Raw genomic sequence first — 20,994 nt, 5'->3', positions numbered from 1 at the left:
AGCAGTTAAAATTGAATCTAAGATAAGATGTTGGATTGTTTGTCAAGGATGCTCAACGGTTTGCCAGAAAGGTTAACCATGAAGGTCCTAACAAGAATTCAGGACCAGATAAAAGCTGTATCTAGGAAGTATATGTTTTATAAATGTGAGTGTCATTGAATTGAGCTTGAACCTAGCCGCAGTACAAAACCCTTTCAAATTGTGATGACAATCAAATGGTTAACAATTTGGATCATCTTTCGCAAGAATGGCCATTCAATTAAGACTAAAAAAATAGACAGTTTCATATTACTTTAGTCTAAAGAAAGCATTGCAATTGGCACTGTTCTTGACTGTTCATTGTACCTGAATTTCACTTTATTTACGAGGCTACCACTGAGTCTCTCTGCCGCTCATTTTCACGCCGCGTGTTGATAATCGTGGGAAGGCAGGGGTGCGATGGGTCTGTAGGGTTTCGAACGGGTTGGCTGGGTTAGAGACTTTCATTTCCTTTCTTTGTGAGCTGCAGTGGGACTCGATGAGAGCATGCCGTCGGGAGAGAGAGCGAGTGAGCAAAGAGAGAATAGAGACAGGGAGGGAGAGAGATAGAGATTTGGTGAGAGGAAGGCATGCGGCTTGCAGGCAAACAGAGTCACAGGGGGTGTACGATTGGAGGGAGAGAAAGGGGTTGGTTTCGAAAGCTCTACCTTAGGGTTTAGGGTTGTTCCTGCAAGATTTCAACAGCGTTTTCCCTCTTCTCCACTATTTTCCTTCATTCCCTTTTCTCTAAACCAGAAAACTAGATTCCTCTTCTGGAGTCTCTCCCAGTGTGGAACCCCCGCCACCACCAGGCGCCACAGCTGCGTCAAAGGTTTGCGTGTTGAATTTCACATCAACGGCATCTCCCTATAACCTAGGAGCTTGGTTCGGATCGGCCGATTCCGGAGGCCCTACCATCGAGGTTAGTCTGAAGCGATTCCTATCTTATTGACTTATTGCATGTCAAAATCTGCTTCAAATTTGTGATTTAATATAATTGGGCTTTAGAAAAAAATTTATGATTTTGTCTAATCCAATTGAATGATTAGAAAAATTTTCATTAAATTTTTGGGTTCCTGGGGGGTTCTGAATCGTGATGTTGAGAGAGCTTGGTTGCTTTAATTGCTAATGAAATTAGCTCCTAAACGTTCATAATTTGCCTTTTTTATGTTCATTCTATATTTTCTTTGAGTTCAGATATATTTGTGTTTTTTTTTTTTTTTGTGATATATTGCTGATGCCAAAATATCATATTTACAAGGACAAAGATAGCAAGGTTCTAAATCAAAAAAATTATCCTGGTTCTACTGCTGGGTTCACTATTAGTAAAAGGCACATGAAATATGGTATTGATTTCAGAGCCTTTGATTTCTCAGAATGTCTTCATATATCGAATGTCATATGAATTTAGTTGTAGTTAATTTGTCAAAGTTTGTTGTTGTTTAGCTTTTTCAAATGGCAGCCTTAGTATTTGCCCAGTATTATTTGTGAATTCCAAACTTTGCTTATAATTGTAGGTATGTAAAAGCTGCCAATTGGATTTGTTCCCCAGATGATAATGGCATACTAATGTAATGGTTGTTCTTTTGCTTTGATGTACGAGTAAGAAGATTGTTTTGCCCCTTATGTATCTTGCTTCTTTCTGTTCCACGAAGTTGCCAAGAAAAAAAGTACTTTGTGATCGTTTTATGGTGATGTGTAGAAAAATTTGTCTTTTTTTCTTTGTATTAGCAACCTATTACCCCTTCATGAGCATGTTCAGTTAAGAAACTTTAGATTTTTCTTCTGTTTAATTTCTCATCTGATAGTTTCAATATTAATAGAGTCCAATTAACATCCATATTGGAATGACAATCGAGAAATGCAATGACATACTTCTAATTCCATCCTCATTAAGTGTCTTGGTAACAATCAAGAATTGAATGACATGTTTCTCATTGTTTGTTTCTGTTACAGATCTACAAAGGATGATGAAAGCATTTCGTCATTGATCTTTGGAGAAACAGAGGCATGCATATAAAATATGTAATTACCCAGAACCTTTGTTTCAGTTGAAGCATGTCATCAAAGAGAGTAGTCAATTAACAGTTGCCAATTGATATTAGGTCTTAAATATAATTTTAGCTTTCATTTTTTTTTTTATAAATTAAAACTTTTTACAGAGTTTTATTTTTATGTAGATGGGTGAAATATATATATATATATATATATATTGTAATATTACTTTGATTTGCAGATATGTCATTGCAGCAATAATACATATATTTTCAATTTAAACATCCTATATATTTTCATACTGCATGTTGTCTGGGTAACCTCAAACAGATATGTCAAACATTTTTTTTCTAATTTGTTGTAGTGTTTCCATTTTTTGGTGCAGAGCTCCACGATTGGCTAGCGTGAATCTTGGTATCTTCATATGCATGCAATGTTCAGGGATCCACAGTAGTCTTGGGGTACATATATCAAAGGTATAATTTTCGGTTATGCAAAAACTTCAAATTCGTTTTTTTATTTGTATGGTACTCAATTCCATATTTTATGCGTTATGCTAATGAGTTTCGGTTCTATTTTTCCCTGCATTATTATGATGATTTGGATGCTTTTGTAGGTGAGATCTACCACTTTGGATACATGGCTCCCAGAGTAGGTTGCATATATCCAATGTAAGTACCAATGCTGTTTTACCAGCTTCTTTCCATTCTGGTAGTAAGGTCATTACTCTGTCAAGCAAGGTTGCACTGAGAGTGAGAACACCGAGGGCACACTCTCTTACCCTCACTGACCCACATTAAAAAAGAGGCACATTATGTTTGCACCCTATTTTCGCATATCTCTGTAAATTTAGCTATTTTTTATCCAGTTTTTTTTTTCGTTAAGTTTCCATCTTGCTGTTAATTTAGGTGTTTTCTATCTGTGTTGGTCCATCTACTTATACTTTTCAAATGTTGGTTCATCTTATGTTACTTATGAAATGATAATTATCGCACGAGGAGAAGCAGAGGGCATTATTGCAAATGCAGTGGAGAGTTTTGGTAATAAGCCACAAGAGGGCCTAGAAGTGAATTCAAAGAAGGTTGGCTATACAATAGATTACTCTCTCTCCCCCCCCCCCCCCCCCCACAAACACAGATTAAATTACTATAAGTTGCCTAGTTGCAGTTGATTGGATGTATTGGTTAATCTTAATTTTAGTCCACATAAATTACTATGGCTGTGGAAATTGAACTAAAAAGTACATTTCTTTTTTAAAATTGAATTTTTTTTTCCTATATAAGACTTTTCGTTTCTCGATACTAAGTCTAAAATAGAGATTTCAGAGCAAAACATTGATCCAGTATAAGTGAGTTGTGATTTTGTAGTTTATTTATGTTTCCAGATAAAATCTACGAGATTAGAAAGAGAAAAAGGGCAAAGGAAAGCTATGGTGACTCTCGGAAGATGGTTCAAGTCTCTGTTGGAGGTACATTGGATTTATGTTTATTACGTGTTTAGTACATTGTTTGGACTATAGATTTGGATTGAACTCAATGTTGTCCGTGTATATAAATATATGTGCGTAAATATATTTTTGTGTGAATATATGTGTGCATATAGATTTATACATTGTTAGGACTAATAATGTTTGTGCTGTTGGGATTTTCGATTGGGATTGGGGGCTAACAAGGACTAGGGATGTTGGATAGCATCTTAATTTATATGGGAGTTGATCTTTTCTTCTCTGTGAATCAGGATTGACGATTTCATTTTGCACAGGCCATACTGATTAAAGATGCTATGGTGTTGTCAAAGATAAACCTGACATATAAAGTTGGATATTTCAAAGTTGCATGTTTTCTGTTTAACCATTTTGTTTTTCCTACTTCTTCAGTTTCAATCTTACTTTCGACTACTACTTTTAAGATGTTGTTTTGGCTAGACTTTTGGATGAGGCCAGTCCTGCAAATATATAATTTTCTCTTCTTTTACCTAAGATAATGATTTTTTTTGTCATTCATCGCTTTGAAGAATGCATTTGATTTGCTTGAACATAATATTCTGATCTCAAACCACTTTCACAAAGCTGATTTATTATCTACACGTGTGCTATTTTTCATTTCAAATTGTGACTGCTATTTTGCTTTTCCCATTCTCATATTCCTAACAAGTGACCTCTGAAATTTATTGCCTATATCTTTTCAAAGCGCTTCAGGTATAAATTCACCTCACACTTCCTTGACAGGGGAGAATCAGACCATTGAGTGGGCTATACGACTAACAGTTGCTCTGAACATTGCCAAAGCATTAGATCACTGCAGCAGCGAATGCCGCCCATTGTACCATGATTTAAATGCATATATGGATCTCTTTGATAAGGTGTTGTCTCAAATTTCCTTTCCCAAACGAGAATTAATAAAATAGAGGACCAATTAAGTCTTTGAAAGACAAATTTCTTTGTCTACGTTGCTGAGTATTTGGAGCTTGCAACTTTCATTGGTTATTATATTTGATTGAGTTAAAGTTGGATTTCTGGATTTTGACTTTTCCATTTGTTTCTCTGTTGCAGAGTTGGCTTCATTTCAGTCCAGTAACTCTCTAAATAGGTCCAATAACTCACTAAATAGGCAAGTCAAGCAGAATTCAGCGTTGCACGCCTTTTTTGGTATGCTGTTTAAATCTGTATGTCATTTAATTCATTCTTCATGTTTAACTTTGTTCTGCAGGCTTCCTATGGCTAACTTAAGCATTTAAGTTATTCATTTGTTAAAGATGTTAGCTATTTTGGAACAGTTTGAAAGTTAATGCATGACTCGATGATGACTTTTAGCTTGCCCCACTTATCTTTCACGCTCTCACTTCATTCATGTGCTGAGTCATGGTTTAACTGTCTAAATTCAAGAACTTAAAATGGCCAGCAGGCTAAAAAGTGATTAGATTTTGAGATGCATATTTTGGTTTCTCATTATTTCTTTGTTTTGTATTTTTCATTTATTAATGTTCTTTTGGCAGCTTATTTGATTGTATTTGTGGTTTCCCGGGGACGAACAAATCCTCTCCTTAAACGTCGATTCTCAGAAGAATCACATTTCTGATGACCTCTGGGAGAGAATGATTAGTTGGAGGTTTAAGCTTTTGATAAGATACAAATTGAAACATTAATTTGTGTTTGTGTGTTTATCTCTATATATATATTATTATACATATGTGTAATCATTTGCTGCTCTACTTAATCATCATATTTTTTATTTGGGTTTCTGAAGTTCCGGGACGAGTTCGCTGCGACCAAAATTGATGCCTTACTTCGATTCCAAACTCTCCAAAGCTGCCTTCTTTATAGATCATCAAAGCAGTGCTGAAATTCTGAGAAGGTATATTTAGAAACAATTATTAAGTTTTACCAAAAATTTTGCTCATTTTTTTTTCTTCATTTTCTTATGAAATTTAGGTTTTTTGAGTAATGGGTTAGGAATTAATTCTTAATCAATAATAGGTATTGTAGTTGAGCTGCAAATGGTGTTGAAAGTATTAGATGATCTTAGTTGCGTGAGATTATTGTGTTTCTAATCCACCTAATTCATTTCAAATAGTGGCGATTCTTGGTGTACCTGAATAACCCATACTAAGTTGAATGTATATAAAAAGCCAAGCTGCTTATCTTATCGACGTCATTCACTCATGTATCCCTCTGTTCATTCATGACAATTGGTTCCCGCCGCAACGCGCGGGCTTATTATCTAGTTACTGAACTATAATTCAGAGTGGAACTCCAAACGATCCACTTTTTCTTGCCAAATATGTTCTATTGCCAAAACTATCTAGCAATATAAAATGGGCACACTGTCAAAATATGAATACGAACAAGCAATCAAGTTGATCCTTTCTTAATTGTGTGCTCTAAATTCTCAATCCAGCAAGAAAATACATGTCTTACAAGGAGATTGTCTATTGATTCAATTGATTGTCACTCCACTTTAGTTACACTTATGGTCATTTTATTTTTACACTGTATTTACACAAATATATCCCTACTAAAAACCGTAAATCCTTAATATTAAACCCATAAGTCCCCAGAACGTACTAAAACGCACCTAACACACTCAACCAGACATAACCAACCCCAAAAAGAATGTAATCAGAAGCATAAAACCTGAATACAAATTAGTACTGTAGCAACAACCCAAAAAGAATGTAATCAGAAGCATAAAACCTGAATACAAATTAGTACTGTAGCGACAATTGCCAATCTTTGTAGGCCCATTAATAAAGATTTAAAACTTTCTTTACCATAAGTTCAAAAATTCTATATCGTACATAAAAGACACAAGGCAACTCATGAAACAAGACTTCTAGAGAAGTACAAACTATAAAGCTCCATGGATCCCATAGACACAAGTAATGCAATTCACAAGTGCTTTCTTCCAATGGCGTTCAACAGAATCATAAGCATAGGTATACCTTGACGATGGAGATGCACACTACAAGTCTTAGTACTCCCCATTTCCCAAACATGCATATGTTATAACTTAGCATGTATATTATAAACCATAATCATTTTAAATCTACAATGAGAACTCAGAAAAGAAAACTCATCTTCTCCATTTGTCCATCTCTCTTGCAGTAGCTCTGACAAGTTTCTTCGTATTATCAACAAGCTCCTCAACAAGTGCACCAATATCATCCCTGATAACATGGAGGAATAATGGATACTGAATCAATATGCATGACAATTACAAAATTATCACCCGAAAATATTTAACGGCAGAAAAGTACCGTACAAAATACTTTTATTTTAGTTTAAACTATTTGAATGTTTTGCTTGGTAACTTGATTCATGGTTGAATAAATGAGGTCCTAGTAGTATCCGTCAACTAAACTAATACATCAGATTCCTTTTCAAGGTTCCATGAGTTTGTTGTAAAAGTTGCGATATGCATCAAAGAAACAGCAGCGTTCCCAGTTTCAGTTGCTGCATTGCCTAATTAATTTAATAGCGCTATTTAGCTTTGTATGTCATTTTTTATGTTTCATTTTATATGGTTTCTTTTTTACCTTTCCGAAAAATAAGGACTCCAAGAAAATGAGTGAAATTGAATTGATAAAGCGAAACACAGTAAGCATACCTAGAGGAATAATGAATAAACGAACTTACTGAGTAGGAAGATTTCGAGAAGCAGACGAAATGCCGACATTTCCACCAGGAAAAAGGTTGCCAATATTAGAGTACCTGCGATGGTCATCGTAGGCATTGCCCTTTCCAACACCGTAGCCGAATCCTAAGCCGACCCCGCATCCAGCACCAAGGCCAAAGCCAACTTGCAAGCCAGGAATCCCAGGACCAAATCCTGCGCCTGGACAAGGAATTTCCAAAATCAATAACCTATACGCCATTAAGCATAAACATGATTTTGCATAAACATAACGCAGCAACACCAACGCAAGCACGGAATGACCACTGCAGCATAATTAAGCATCGGAGTCGACCAATGTCTGAGTCCCGATATATTCGAATTTAAAACCTCTCACTTTAAAAAGTGAATGAGGAATACCACTAGATCCTAATACTAAATGGGCTTAGCTTAGCTAAGTATATGGCATTTGAAGTGGCCAAACAATTAAATTGTGCTGCACAATTAGATTCAATACCTAGGTTCCCATGTCCTACGCCTAGCTAGCAACAAGATAGAGAGTTAGATAGTTAGGTGGTGAAATTGGCAGTCAGTCAGTCTACTCCTGAATCCTAACCCTATACACAAAACTGAACTCAATTCAGCCAGAAAGAGAGTAGGGGTACCGCCGAGTAGGCCGATGCCGAAGCCCACGCCGCAGCCAACGCCGAGGCCAAAGGCGGGGCCCACCTTCCCTAGTTGCTGCGATTTGAGGACTGGAAGCTTCCACAACCAACCCTTCCCTTCTCCTCCATCATCTTCTCTGCTCCCCCAGCTGCCCATCATCCCTAATTCTCTCTCTTCCCCCTCTGATTCTGATTTCTTCCGAGTCTGACTGATCACCTCATAGGAAGAAAGGGTTTGGGCCTCTGACTAAGGAAGGCCCACGGCCCATTTCATTTCGCAAATACAAAAGAAAACAAAATTAGAAAAATGATAAACACAAGCTGGGTGTGTCCCACTGCAATATAAACAATCTTTCTTTTATTTTGATATGATTGTTCTCCCACACTTAGGGATGAATTTTTTTGCCAAATTGTCATGCCAACCAAATTGTCAACCGTAACATACCGATTTTGTGTCAAATTTTTTGTGCCAACGGTAATGGTACAGTATTGTACCGTACCGAAAGTTCGTGGTACAGTATTGGTAATAGATACCATTACCACGGTATTACCATACCGTACCGAAAATATAATATAATATATAAATTATATAAATTATATAATATATAATTATAATATAACACATATTTATAAATTATAATATATTTTCTTTGTTTGTTAAATGGTTTTCAACTTTAATTCTTCTTGCTACTAATATGTTTTCTTTGTTTGTAATGTAGGCTTGACACAAACTCAATCTTCTACAAGTTCAATGTCTCCTCCAAAAGCTTCGACATCTTAAACTTGAAGAATTGATCAATGAATTTTACCTTTTGAAGTTTAGTTTCAATTTTCCTTTGGTATGAAATTTTAACTTCTATTTGGATTGTTAACTTCTATTTGTTTTGGTTTGTAACTTCTATTTGAATTGTAAGCTTAATTTTCATTATGAATCTTGATGCATCATTTGAATTATTGTGTGTGTGAATTGTGAATGATGAATAATAGATGAATTTAGGCTACAATTTATAAGATATCAACAGTTAAGGTGAGGTTTAAGTTAAAGAGGTGAGTCTTGTGGTAGTGATGCTTTATGCTTCTGTTGAATAATCAACCGGTATTGCTAAGGTGAGGAATTTAGGCTACGCATTGTCTTGTAGACCTATAGTACTACTTTATGTTTCCATTCTTTGTTTCAGGCTTATAATTTTCAAGTAATTCATCAACGTTTCATGCGGCTGTAAATCCATTTAAAGGTGTAAATCCGAAATCCATTTGGGCACTTGTTATGAGAATTTTCTTCTATCTATCCATTTGATTTATATATCTTTGTCTTATTACAAAGGCACAAAATATGAAATGTTGAACAAAGCAAAAACAGATTTTGTCTCAAAATACAGTGGCAATTACCATTGTCATACCATGCCAACCGAACACTTGGCAATACCGAACTTCGGTATACCGAAAGTTTGGTATGGTAATGGTAATATATTTTAGCAAACCAAAAGTTTGGTAAGGTAATTGGTACGAGGATTTTGGTACGGTAACCGTACCGAACCTACCCCTACCCACACCACCCCAACTGCCACCGCCACTATCAGCCATTGCCGCCAATCCATTCAGCCAGCCGGAATAAAGTAAGGGCAGAGGGTAGTAGCACAAGAAGGCAGAAGAAGCAGCAGCATGAGTAATAGTAGTTTGTCGGCAATTGCAAATGCAAACCCCCGGCGGCAGCGGAGAGTGAAGCGACTGAATTTGAACAAGAAGTACTGCTACAATAGCAGCAGCATTTCGTACTCCTCTCCTCCTTCACGGGGTACCGCCTGCGAATGAGAATGGGAAAGAGAGCGCGTATGTCCATGGCTTCCAGTTGCCTTCATCACGAGCAAGAGGACCATCTGCTCTCCTTGTTGCAGGTCTCCCACTCCCTCTAAAATATTCTCTTTTTATTTTAATTAATTCAAGCTACTCATTCAAGTCTGAATATTTTGTTTGCAGATTCTTCTGCGAGATTTGCATGACAGTTTGCTCAATCATGTTGGCAATATCCACATCAAAGTGCCATGTCATCAAGAGTTTGTTGAAAGGTTGTTAGATTGATAGAGTTGGTTATTTCTGTTATGTTGGTTATATATGTTAGCTTTGGAGCTAAGCTTTGTACTCTATATAACTGAGTGGTGAATTATATTGTAATTCATTCAAGTCTTTTGATAATAAAGATCATTTCATTTCTTCTCTGTTGGCTCTCTAGCTCTTCATCTTCTCAATTCTTCACTGCTCTTTAATTTTTCCAATGTAGTTAATATGGTATCAGAGCCACTAGGCTTACGCCATGGATTCTGGTGGTTCCACTTCCCACTATTTTTCATGTGTTTCTAGCTTTAGTTTCTTTCCAAATTTTCATTAGATGTTTCGATAAATTTCTGGGTGCTTCCGCGATCATTCTACTACTTTTGGGTTGTTTTGTTTCTGGGTTTCTTGTTCATTGGGATTTGCTGCTCTTACATCCTCAAATCAAATTTTCTTTCCCTTGCGGTTTCTCCTACACCGGAAGCAGGTGTATTCTCATGAGTTAGTGGTGCCGGCTCGCTAGATTCAATGTTTTCCTCATAATCTTCTGCTGCTTCGCTGGGATCTGGGTTTTTCCTCAGAATTTGGTGCTGCTTCACCATAATCTTGTGATTCTTGTTTGCTGGAACCTGGAATTTGTGTCTTCTTTCTCTCTAACGAGTTATTGCCTATCACGTGTTCGATCTTATGCGTCAATGAAATTTCAGCAAAGGAGGCTGACTTGGCCTAAGACGGCGGCTTGGATCGGGAATGGTGGTGATAAGGCGATGTTGACGTTGATGTCGATATAGCTGTTGAATGGTCGGATTGGGTTTCAATGGAAGATAGCAGTTTCGGGATCAAATGATTTATGGGTTTTAATTCTAAGTGCAAGATTTCTGGGTTTAATTAAGAGATTGTGGAAAAAAGTTTCGGTTTTTTTGGGTTTTGAGTTTGGGTTGCTTCTTGGTTCTTGAAAATGGCAATGGGGTGATTGAGCTCTCTCGCTCAGATGAGATCTCTCGGTGGTCTACCTGTAGTGGATAATCTTGAGGAAGAGTGCATCAATCTTTTCTTGCTCATTGAAGCAAGTTTTTTTTTTATTCTCACGGGCAGCTTCCTGGAGGATCTTATTTCCATTGACATATGCAATTGCATGCTGATGGCCACTTTCATTGGCAAGATCAGGATCAAAAGATTTTGGTATGGTTCTCTGGTTCTTCCTTCCATAATGTTTCACTGAACTTGCTCTCAGAATATCATCTTCCTTCGTTCTCCTTACCGGAATAGTATCTTCCTTCGTTCTCTTAAATTCATGAAAGATTTAATGACAGAATGTGTCTGTGTTACTCAATTAGTTTGTTGCATGAAGTCAAGTTTCTTGTGAGTTTTTCTGGCTTCTTCAAGTTGTGTCTGATATTTGGGTTCAAGATTGTTGCTCCAGATTGTTATTGAAATTCTGGGTTTGATGTTTCTACAAATCTTGATATGTTTGGAGAAATGGGTATGGATTCTTGGGTTTGATTGCTACTGATATCTTTAGGGTGTTCATTGTCGAATTACTCAGGAAGTTTTGCAGCATCTAATTCTTGTCTCTCTGCTTCACTTATTTTATGCAATTCTGTTGAGGAGTTTGTGCAGTATGTTTTCTTATCTCAGCCTATAATGTTGAGTCTAACCAACTCAATTGTTAGCATGTATCTACTTTAAGTCCGGTTATACAATGAAGTTTGAAGAAGTTGTTAACATTAAATCTCACGAAGGGTAATTCTGTGATGTGAATAGGTACAACCCACGAAGGGTAGAAGAATTTGTTGACGGTAAATCCCACGAAGGGTAATTCCGTAATGTGAATAGGTAAAACCCACGAAGGGTAGAAGAATTTGTTGACGGTAAATCCCACGAAGGATAATTCCGTGATGTGAGTAGATAAATCCCACGAAGGGTAATCCTACATAGATGTTGATTTTCTGTTGTTGAAATTGTGAAGGCCAATGCCATTGTTCAAAGAAGTTGTTTTTGGTAAAATTTGATAGGATTTTTACCACCTGCAAAAGTAGGAAGAAAAACACTTAAAATACTTGCGAAAGTATAAGGTTGTTGTAGTATAGCAGCTCAAGCAAGGTCGTTTCCACAGAGATTGAATGAATAATTTTTGTAAATACCGAATCTTAATTAATTATTTGAAAACAAAGACTGGAAAATGTTGATTTTAGAATTTAATATAATAAAAACGAATTTTAAAATAAAACAATTAAAGAAATTAACTAGAGAACAATTTAAAGAAAATCAATTTGTAAAAGCCTAGGGTTCCGCCGTCCCCATAACAATCCTATGCAATTTTACCAATTACTTATTAATTTCTACATACATGCTTTAAATGTTAGGTTTTCCTAATGCATATTTTCCTCATGATGTTCAAGTGAAAACGTATATCTAACATGCAACCCGTCTGTGATGTTCAGATCAAATATAAACATGTAAGACTCATTAAGTTTTGTGAAAACCCTTTGAAAAACCATGCAACCCTTAAGAGCGTGATGTTCGCCTTAAGTGAACTTACAATTACTAATCACAAGAAGCCCTCCTCAATTTCAGGGTGATTTTCCAATAGAAATTGCATCAAATTACTTGTCTAAATATCCTAATGGTGGCCAATCATCAAGACAATTAAATAGTTTAAAATGGTGATTAATAATTTAAAGTGTGCATGCAATCAATCATAAGCAATTGAATAAAAATTACATATTCATGCTAAGATTCATGGCTTCGCCCTAGCAAAAGAACTAGTTACGAACAATCATAATAAAATATTATTAAGAACAAGGATAGAAAACACTTTGAAAATAAACTTGAATTGTCAAAGGCTTGTGCGTTTCCTCCTATGTTGCCTCATGGCTAAAAGCCTAATTTATACTACTCCAAATTAAAACCCTCCTAGAAAAGGCTTTCTAAAAACTAGGAAATAAAATAACAAAAGGATAACTAGAAATTACATTTCTATTCTGATTAGGAAATCAGCCCAGCAAAGAAATAGCCACGTTTCTGAACATTCAGAGCTCCAAAACAGGCCAAAAACGACTCAAACTAAGGATTAGGACCTCCTCTTCAAGTTCCAAGGAGAGCCCAAATCCAAAATCCATTATCTTTCAGCCCAAAAGGCGCAAATAAACTCTGTAGCCCAATCTGCCAATATTGTGCTCTGGGCATAAATTAATTCGCCACGATCAGGTGTTTTGGGATAAAATTATGAAATTTTGATACAACCTTCTTGATAGACTCACGAACCCGCTCCAATTGGAATCACTCAAAAATCCCATTGTTTGACTACTTTATGCTCCAAACAAGTTTGCATGTCCTACATTGGAAATACATAACAAAACATCAAAATCTCACCAAAATAATAACTAAAATATACCAAGAATAGGGAATAATATATACTATAATATCGAAGGCACGAATAACTAAATCCCATGAAGGGTAGAAGAATTTGTTGACGGTAAATCCCACGAAGGGTAATCCTACATAGATGTTGATTTTCTTTTGTTGAAATTGTGAAGGCCGATGCCATTGTTCAAAGAAGTTGTTTTTGGTAAAATCCACAAAGGCCGATCCCGTGGTGCTATAGTTAAGGCCGATGCCACACTATAGTTTGTTAATTTTCTGTTTTTGTAAATATTAAAGGCCAAAGCCAAGTTGAATGAGATTGTTGACGGTAAATCCCACGAAGGGTAATCCGTAAGAAGTTATTATACCAGCATGAGGGTGTGCTACGACTCCTTTATAGAAGGCTATTCTTGTGTGAAGCTCCAGTTAGAGGCAGTAAGGTTTAGTGTTCCCAGAAACTACAGAGAAGATATGATATGATTGTTGTGCTTTCATGGGAAGATATGATATGAGAAGGAAATTCAGTAGCTTAACCGTGCATCGGGTGGATAACTGGACTATTTTCATAAAACTGGGCTGAAGGGGAAGTATGAAAAAGCTATAGTTGAGGACACACACTTCGAAACTTGACAGACATAATGGTTGACAAGCACAACATGGGTACCATAAAAAAGATAATGCAGATGCATGAAGACATCTTTAAACACCAAGAACAGAGGATTAATTGATGACGGGAGTCGGGCTAGGAGTACATGGACAAGAAGGACTTCATTGTTCTGCATTTCTCAAGCACTCATACAATCTCAAACTGGAATCCCAGTTGAGATTGAGGGGGGATGTTGTCAATATCCACATCAGAGTGCCATGTCATCAAGAGTTTGTTGAAAGGTTGTTAGATTGATAGAGCTGGTTATTTCTGTTATGTTGGTTATATCTGTTGGTGTATAATCCTTTAGCTGAAGCTTGGCAGCAAGAATCATATGTCTATGTGTTGTTTCAGTTTGAATGTGAGCCTTTGGATCATAGTCCACATGGCATTTCAATCTTGTATCTAGCCTAAGTAATAGAATAAGCCAAGTGGCATCATCTCATAGGATGATACCAATGAATGGCTAAGATTGCATTGTATGTTGAAGAGTGAAGGATCTTCCTTCCCTTCCTCATAAACGGTTAGATTGTTTTATGCAGGATATGAAAAAAATGAAATTTGAAGAGACATTTTGCAGCTTCTTCTCTCTCGGAAACTCTTTCTGTCTTTGAAGACAACCTCCATTGAAACACATACTAAAAACTACACACACAAACACTAACATGGCCTCAGAGCCAGGTTTCATCGTCTAATCTGGGCGTGAAATCTGTGCGATTGAGCTACATCTTTGAGCTTCAATCGAATCTGGAAAGTGTGCTTTCGTGTATCCAAGTCTCATATGGCTGGGTCCGGAAATGTCGAGCTTAGAGCTCCGGTCTTCAATGGAGAGAACTATGAATTTTGGAGGATTCGTATGACAACTATACTGAAATCGTATGGTTTGTGGGAGCTGGTAGAAAATGGGTTTGAACCACCAGATCCGAAGTCTGAGAAAGCTGTGGTCGATGAGACGAAGAAGGAGATGCCGGATGGAGTGTCGTTCAGTGAGATCCTGATGAAGGATGCTCGTGCGCTTGGAATGATACAAGGTGCAGTATCGGATCAGATTTTTCCCAGAATCGTGAATGAAGAGACATCCAAAGAAGCTTGGGATGCTCTAAAGGGTGAATTCCGAGGAGATAAACAAGTAAGAAATGTAAAATTGCAAGGTTTACGTAGAGATTTTGAATATACTCGTATGAAGGACAGTGAATCATTATCTGTGTATCTCTCTAGATTGTTTGATATCATTAACCAAATGAAAAGTTATGGAGAAGAACTATCTAGGGAGAGAATTGTGCAGAAATTACTTATTAGTCTACCGAAAACATATGATGCAATTTGTTCTGTAATTGAGCATTCTAGAGATCTTGAAATTATTGAGGTCCAAGAGGTTGTAGCTTCTCTGAAAGGATTTGAATAGAGGCTTGATCTACATACTGAGTCTTCGACTGAGAGGGCATTTGCAAGTTTAAATATAGCATCTAAGGGTGTCAAAAGTGGTGGATTTTCTGGGAATCAAAGGTCTCAAGAGAGTTGGAAATCAAGGGGAAAGAATTGGGATCACAAACCAAATTATCCTCAGAGACAGAGCAATACTCAAAGGAATTGGGATCACAAACCAAATTATCCTCAGAGACAGAATAATATTCAAAGGAATTGGGATCATAGGCCTAATTATGTCCAGAAGCAAAACAATGCTCAGGGTGATTGTAAGTGGTGTGACAGGTTGCACTATGGGAAGTGCTGGTATGAAGGTAAACCAAAGTGCACAGGCTGTGGTAAGCCAGGTCATTCTATGAGAGATTGTCATGAGAATAGGGGCGTGCAGAAAGTTAATTATGTGAAGCAAATGGGAGAAACAGGATCACTGTTTTATGCCTGCAATGCAGTGACTGATGTGAAAGTCAATAACTCATGGTACATTGAGAGTGGGTGTGGTAACCACATGACAGGAGATGAGAGATTATTGGTCAATGTTCAAAGAGGTTTAACATCCAAAGTGAAGATGGGAACTGGAGAAATCTGTGAAGTGGCAGGAAAGGGAACTTTGGTGATTGAAACTAAATTGGGAAGAAAACATATACAAGAAGTAATGCTTGTTCCCGGACTTGAGGAAAATCTTCTAAGTGTAGGGCAAATGATGGAAAATGGTTATTATTTGTTGTTTGGAGGTGATGTAGTGAATATTTTTGATGGATGGTCACTGGATAATTTAGTAGTGAGGGTACATATGACCAACAATCGATGTTTTCCTTTGACAATGTTGCCTGCAACACAGTTTGCACTAAGGGCAGGTATCACTCATTGTTCTCAAATATGGCATAAGAGGTTGGGTCATTTGAATGAGAGAAGTCTCAAGGTACTTGAAGAACAGAAGTTGGTGCATGGATTACCTAAATTAGAAATGTCCCAAAGTGTGTGTGAAGGTTGCATGTTGGGTAAACAACACAGAGACTCATTCCCTTCCCAATCAACTTGGAGAGCTAAAGATCCACTAGAGTTGATTCATACTGATCTCTGTGGTCCAATGCAAGTAGAGTCTCATTCTGGAAACAAATATTTTTTGTTGTTTACAGATGACTGCACAAGGATGTCATGGGTGTATTTTTTGAGAAACAAGTCTGATGTGTTTGAATGTTTCAGAAAGTTCAAGGCAATGACTGAGTTACAATGTGGATATAAGGTTAAATGTCTCAGGAGTGATCGAGGGGGAGAATTCCTTTCTGCAGAATTTGACAAATACTGTAATGGACAAGGAATTCAGAGACAATTGACTATGGCATACACTCCTCAACAGAATGGAGTGTCCGAAAGAAAGAATAGGACTGTGGTGGAGATGGCAAAGTCAATGCTACATGAAAAAAACCTTCCATATGCATTTTGGGCAGAAGCAGTGAATACTGCAGTCTATTTGATCAATAGGTGTCCTACTAAAGCTTTGAAGAAGTCAACCCCATTTGAAGCTTACAGTGGCAAAAAACCTGGAATAGCTCATTTGAAGATATTTGGCTCACTGTGCTATGTGCATATCCCTTCCAATCTCCGACATAAGTTGGAAGAAAACAGTCACAAGTGTATCTTTGTAGGATATGGTTCAAGTGAGAAGGGCTACAGGTTGTTTGATCCCATTTCAAGGAAGATTGTTCTCTCAAGGGATGTCACATTTGATGAGAGTAAATCTTGGGATTGGAACTGCAATATAGATACTGGAGTGACATTTCCAGTTATCACTGAACATAAGAATGCTAATGAAATCTGTGAAGTTGATGACAATTCTCAGTTTGAAGAATACAATGTTTCTCAAAGTGAGAATGTGCTTGAGAGATCTCCAACTTATGATGATACACCGAAGAAATGGAGAAGTATCAATGAAATCATGGCTCAATGCAACATGTGTGTTATTGAACCAGAAAACTATGAGGATGCAGCCAAAGATGATTCATGGAGGAGTGCAATGAAAACTGAATTGGACATGATTGAGAAGAACAACACATGGCAGCTTGTTGAGAGACCATATGACAAGCCTGTTATTGGTGTTAGATGGGTTTATAAGACCAAACTTAATCTGGATGGCACCGTGCAGAAGAATAAAGCTCGGCTGGTGGCTAAAGGCTATTCACAAAAGCCCGGAATCGACTATAATGAAACCTTTGCCCCTGTGGCAAGGTTGGATACAATTAGAACTTTAATTGCCCTTGCTGCACAGAAGAAATGGAACTTGTATCAATTAGATGTAAAGTCTGCATTTCTCAATGGGGTACTGAAAGAAGAAGTGTATGTTGAGCAACCTCAAGGTTTTGTGAAGGAAAGTGAAGAAACAAAGGTGTACAAGTTGAACAAGGCTCTATATGGCTTGAAACAAGCACCAAGAGCCTGGTATGATGAGATTAATGCATACTTCAATAATGCAGGGTTTGAGAAGAGTTCAAGTGAAGCAACTTTATATGTTAAGACAAGTAAGGACTCGGGTATCATTATTGTCTCCCTATATGTAGATGACATTGTATATACTGGTAGCAGTCCACAAATGCTTGAAGAATTCAGAAATGACATGATGAAACACTATGAGATGACTGACTTGGGCTTATTACATCATTTTCTTGGAATGGGTGTGCTGCAATCTGAGAACAGCATCTTTATACACCAAAAGAAATATGCACAGAAACTAATTGAGAAGTTTGGTCTGAAAGAATGCAAGTCAGTTGCTACTCCACTTGCAATGAATGAGAGGTTGAGCAAAGTTGATGGAAGTGAACCTGCGGATGAAGGAGAATATAGGCAGCTTGTTGGAAGTCTGCTCTATTTAACTGCAACTAGACCTGATGTGATGTTTGCAGCAAGTATGTTGGCAAGATTTATGCATAATCCCACTAAGAAACATATGGGAACAGCTAAGAGGGTACTAAGATACATCCAGGGAACAATCGATTTTGGTATTGTCTTTGAAAGGGGAAAAGCTACTACCCTAATCGGCTACTGTGATAGTGATTGGGCTGGAAGTGAGGATGATATGAGAAGTACTTCAGGGTATGCATTCACACTAGGATCGGGTATGTTCTCATGGGCTTCAATCAAACAAAACACTGTGGCACTGTCTACTGCAGAAGCAGAATATGTCAGTGCAGCAGAGGCTACATCACAAGCAAAGTGGCTGAGATTTGTTCTAGAAGACTTTGGAGAAGAACAAGTGGAAGGAACTCAGATCTTGTGTGATAATACATCAGCCAATGCTATGGCAAAGAATCCAGTCTTTCATCAAAAGACAAGACACATCAACAGGAAGTTCCACTTCATCCGAGAAGCAATTCAAGCCAAAGAGATTGAGTTAGTGTACTGCATGACAGAGGAGCAGATTGCAGATATACTTACTAAGGCCTTACCTAAAGATCGATTTGTGTATCTAAGGGAGCTACTTGGAGTTAAATCAGCCAAAGGATTAGAAGGGAGTGTTGGTGTATAATCCTTTAGCTGAAGCTTGGCAGCAAGAATCATATTTCTATGTGTTGTTTCAGTTTGAATGTGAGCCTTTGGATTATAGTCCACATGGCATTTCAATCTTGTATCTAGCCTAAGTAATAGAATAAGCCAAGTGGCATCATCTCATAGGATGATACCAATGAATGGCTAAGATTGCATTGTATGTTGAAGAGTGAAGGATCTCCCTTCCCTTCCTCATAAACGGTTAGATTGTTTTATGCAGGATATGAAAAAAATGAAATTTGAAGAGACATTTTGCAGCTTCTTCTCTCTCGGAAACTCTTTCTGTCTTTGAAGACAACCTCCATTGAAACACATACTAAAAACTACACACACAAACACTAACAATATCTGTTAGCTTTGGAGCTAAGCTTTGTACTCTATATAACTGAGTGGTGAATCATATTGTAATTCATTCAAGTCTTTTGATAATAAAGATCATTTCATTTCTTCTCTGTTGGCTCTCTAGCTCTTCATCTTCTCAATTCTTCACTGCTCTTTAAGTTTTCCAATGTAGTTAATAAATCAACCCTAACCCAAAAGAGCTCAACCCTTAGAGGTCTCATCTCGTCTCAATTATTTACTCTTTCTGTTATTGTATCTTTGGATTAGCTGCACTTTTCACTTCTAATAATCACTTTACTTGTATAAAAATGTTTTTCAAACTATACCAACTTAGAACAGAAACATAACAAGGCAGGGCCCTGCTGCAAATGCAAATGATTGATGGCCTAATGTTGTTTGTGTGTACCATAGATAGGTTATAAGGGATTTGGGTCGATTGCCCGAAGCACGCTACCTTGATGAACTTGGCGCCCAATATTTGGGTCGACTACCCCATAATTTTGAGCTTCTAAATTGCACACACAACCACACCCCTCCGTCCCCGCAACGCCCACACGGTTTTAAACAAGAAGCAAACAAAGGTATCATTGAAAGAATTGGAGGATGCTCAAAAAGCTGTTGTAGATTTTATTTATTTTTTTAATTATTTTTTTGTTTGGTGTGTGGGGTAGAGCTGGCATTGCAGGTATCTTGCACAGAATATCAGCTGTCAGGAGTAGAAAAGAGATGGTTGTTGGTGTTCGTCGCAGGAATCTCCTGGCGGACGAGCACACAGCTCCCCTGGGAGAATGGCGTCGGTTGAGGGTATCTGTCGTACTTCTGCTTTCTTCTCGGACTCGCTCGGGCAAGCCTTTGTCGGGCAGATCTTGGTCGGGCAAGACACACTTCGGGCAAGGCTCGTCGGGCAGTTCTGAAAGAGAAGGACAGAGTTAATTTGAAAGGGTGCCTTTGTGGGGCCTTAGGTGTAGGCCTTAAGGCTCACAATCAAGATTAACTTTGTCGTGCTCAGGCGTGCCACTGCCATCTTTAGTATGGCAGATGTTGAATGGGTGTTAAGCTTTGATTGAATATGTATACGCCCGAGAAACCAAGTTAGATATAACAGGTGCCTTTGTGGGGCCTTAGGTATAGGCCTTGAGGCTTCCTGTCAACCTAAACCAGCGCTTGGATGTATCATATTTGGTCTTTTATGGTTGCCAGAGTCTTATCACTATTATACCTTTGATTATCTGAATCCAAGAGGTAGGACGAACCCAAATGAGTGCCTTTGTAGGGCCTTAGGTATAGGCCTTGAGGCTTCCCATCAGAGTTAATCCTTATACTCGGACCAACTAGACCGCAACATGAAATGAAGCTAAATAGATGCCTTCGTGGGGCCTTAGGTGTAGGCCTTGAGGCTTTCTATCAGAGTTCACTCCGTGCTTAAGCCTTTTCTACGAATCAAGATATAATAGCAACAAAACGGAGAAATAGATTGATTACTTGCGCCCCAAGTAACTTCGGACTTCTCGCTTATTAAGGATTGTCGTGGATGGGTTGAGTCCACATAGAGTTCTTTTTTATGCCTTGAGGCCAAGGACTTTACTGATCTTTAAATTACATGCCCGCGGGCTTAAGACTTAGATCTGATTTGAACTCTGACGCGATTCAGATCGGATTCAAGTGCTGAAGACTCATTTTCATTATGACTTTGCTAGAAATAACTTGTATATAACTGGGAATATATAACATGTTATTGTGCTTTTAAAAGAAAGAAAAGACAAAGACAGAGCAAAGATAGTCGGGTAAGTTTGAACCTTATCGGCCAAGGCTGAACTTCTTACAAAATCTATCTTTG

At 37.7% G+C, this 20,994-nt stretch overlaps 1 protein-coding gene and 1 long non-coding RNA gene across 3 annotated transcripts; one reads left to right on the top strand and one right to left on the bottom strand.

Moving 5' to 3' along the window:
* The first annotated feature begins 714 nt into the window (after positions 1-714).
* Positions 715-3,071, top strand: LOC139188444 (uncharacterized). Of its 2 annotated transcripts, XR_011571868.1 has the most exons (5): positions 715-940; positions 1,975-2,043; positions 2,399-2,489; positions 2,630-2,684; positions 3,018-3,071. It is a non-coding gene; the product is annotated as an uncharacterized lncRNA (long non-coding RNA). The 2 variants fall into 2 exon arrangements; XR_011571867.1 differs by lacking the exon at positions 3,018-3,071 and having other exon boundaries at positions 2,630-3,006.
* Positions 3,072-6,223: 3,152 nt separating this feature from the next.
* Positions 6,224-8,133, bottom strand: LOC114822983 (glycine-rich protein 5). The gene is made up of 3 exons (XM_029098233.2): positions 7,790-8,133; positions 7,148-7,346; positions 6,224-6,678 (listed from the first exon to the last, which is right to left on the bottom strand). The coding sequence occupies exons 1-3, from the start codon at positions 7,947-7,949 to the stop codon at positions 6,585-6,587; spliced, it is 453 nt and encodes a 150-aa protein (XP_028954066.1). The 5' UTR covers positions 7,950-8,133; the 3' UTR covers positions 6,224-6,584.
* Between the last annotated feature and the right edge of the window lie 12,861 nt (positions 8,134-20,994).

Source organism: Malus domestica, chromosome 10, assembly GCF_042453785.1.
Source record: "Malus domestica chromosome 10, GDT2T_hap1".
Lineage (NCBI taxonomy): Eukaryota > Viridiplantae > Streptophyta > Magnoliopsida > Rosales > Rosaceae > Malus > Malus domestica.
Note: the sequence above shows the minus strand (reverse complement) of the source record. Positions and strands in the feature narration are given on the sequence as shown.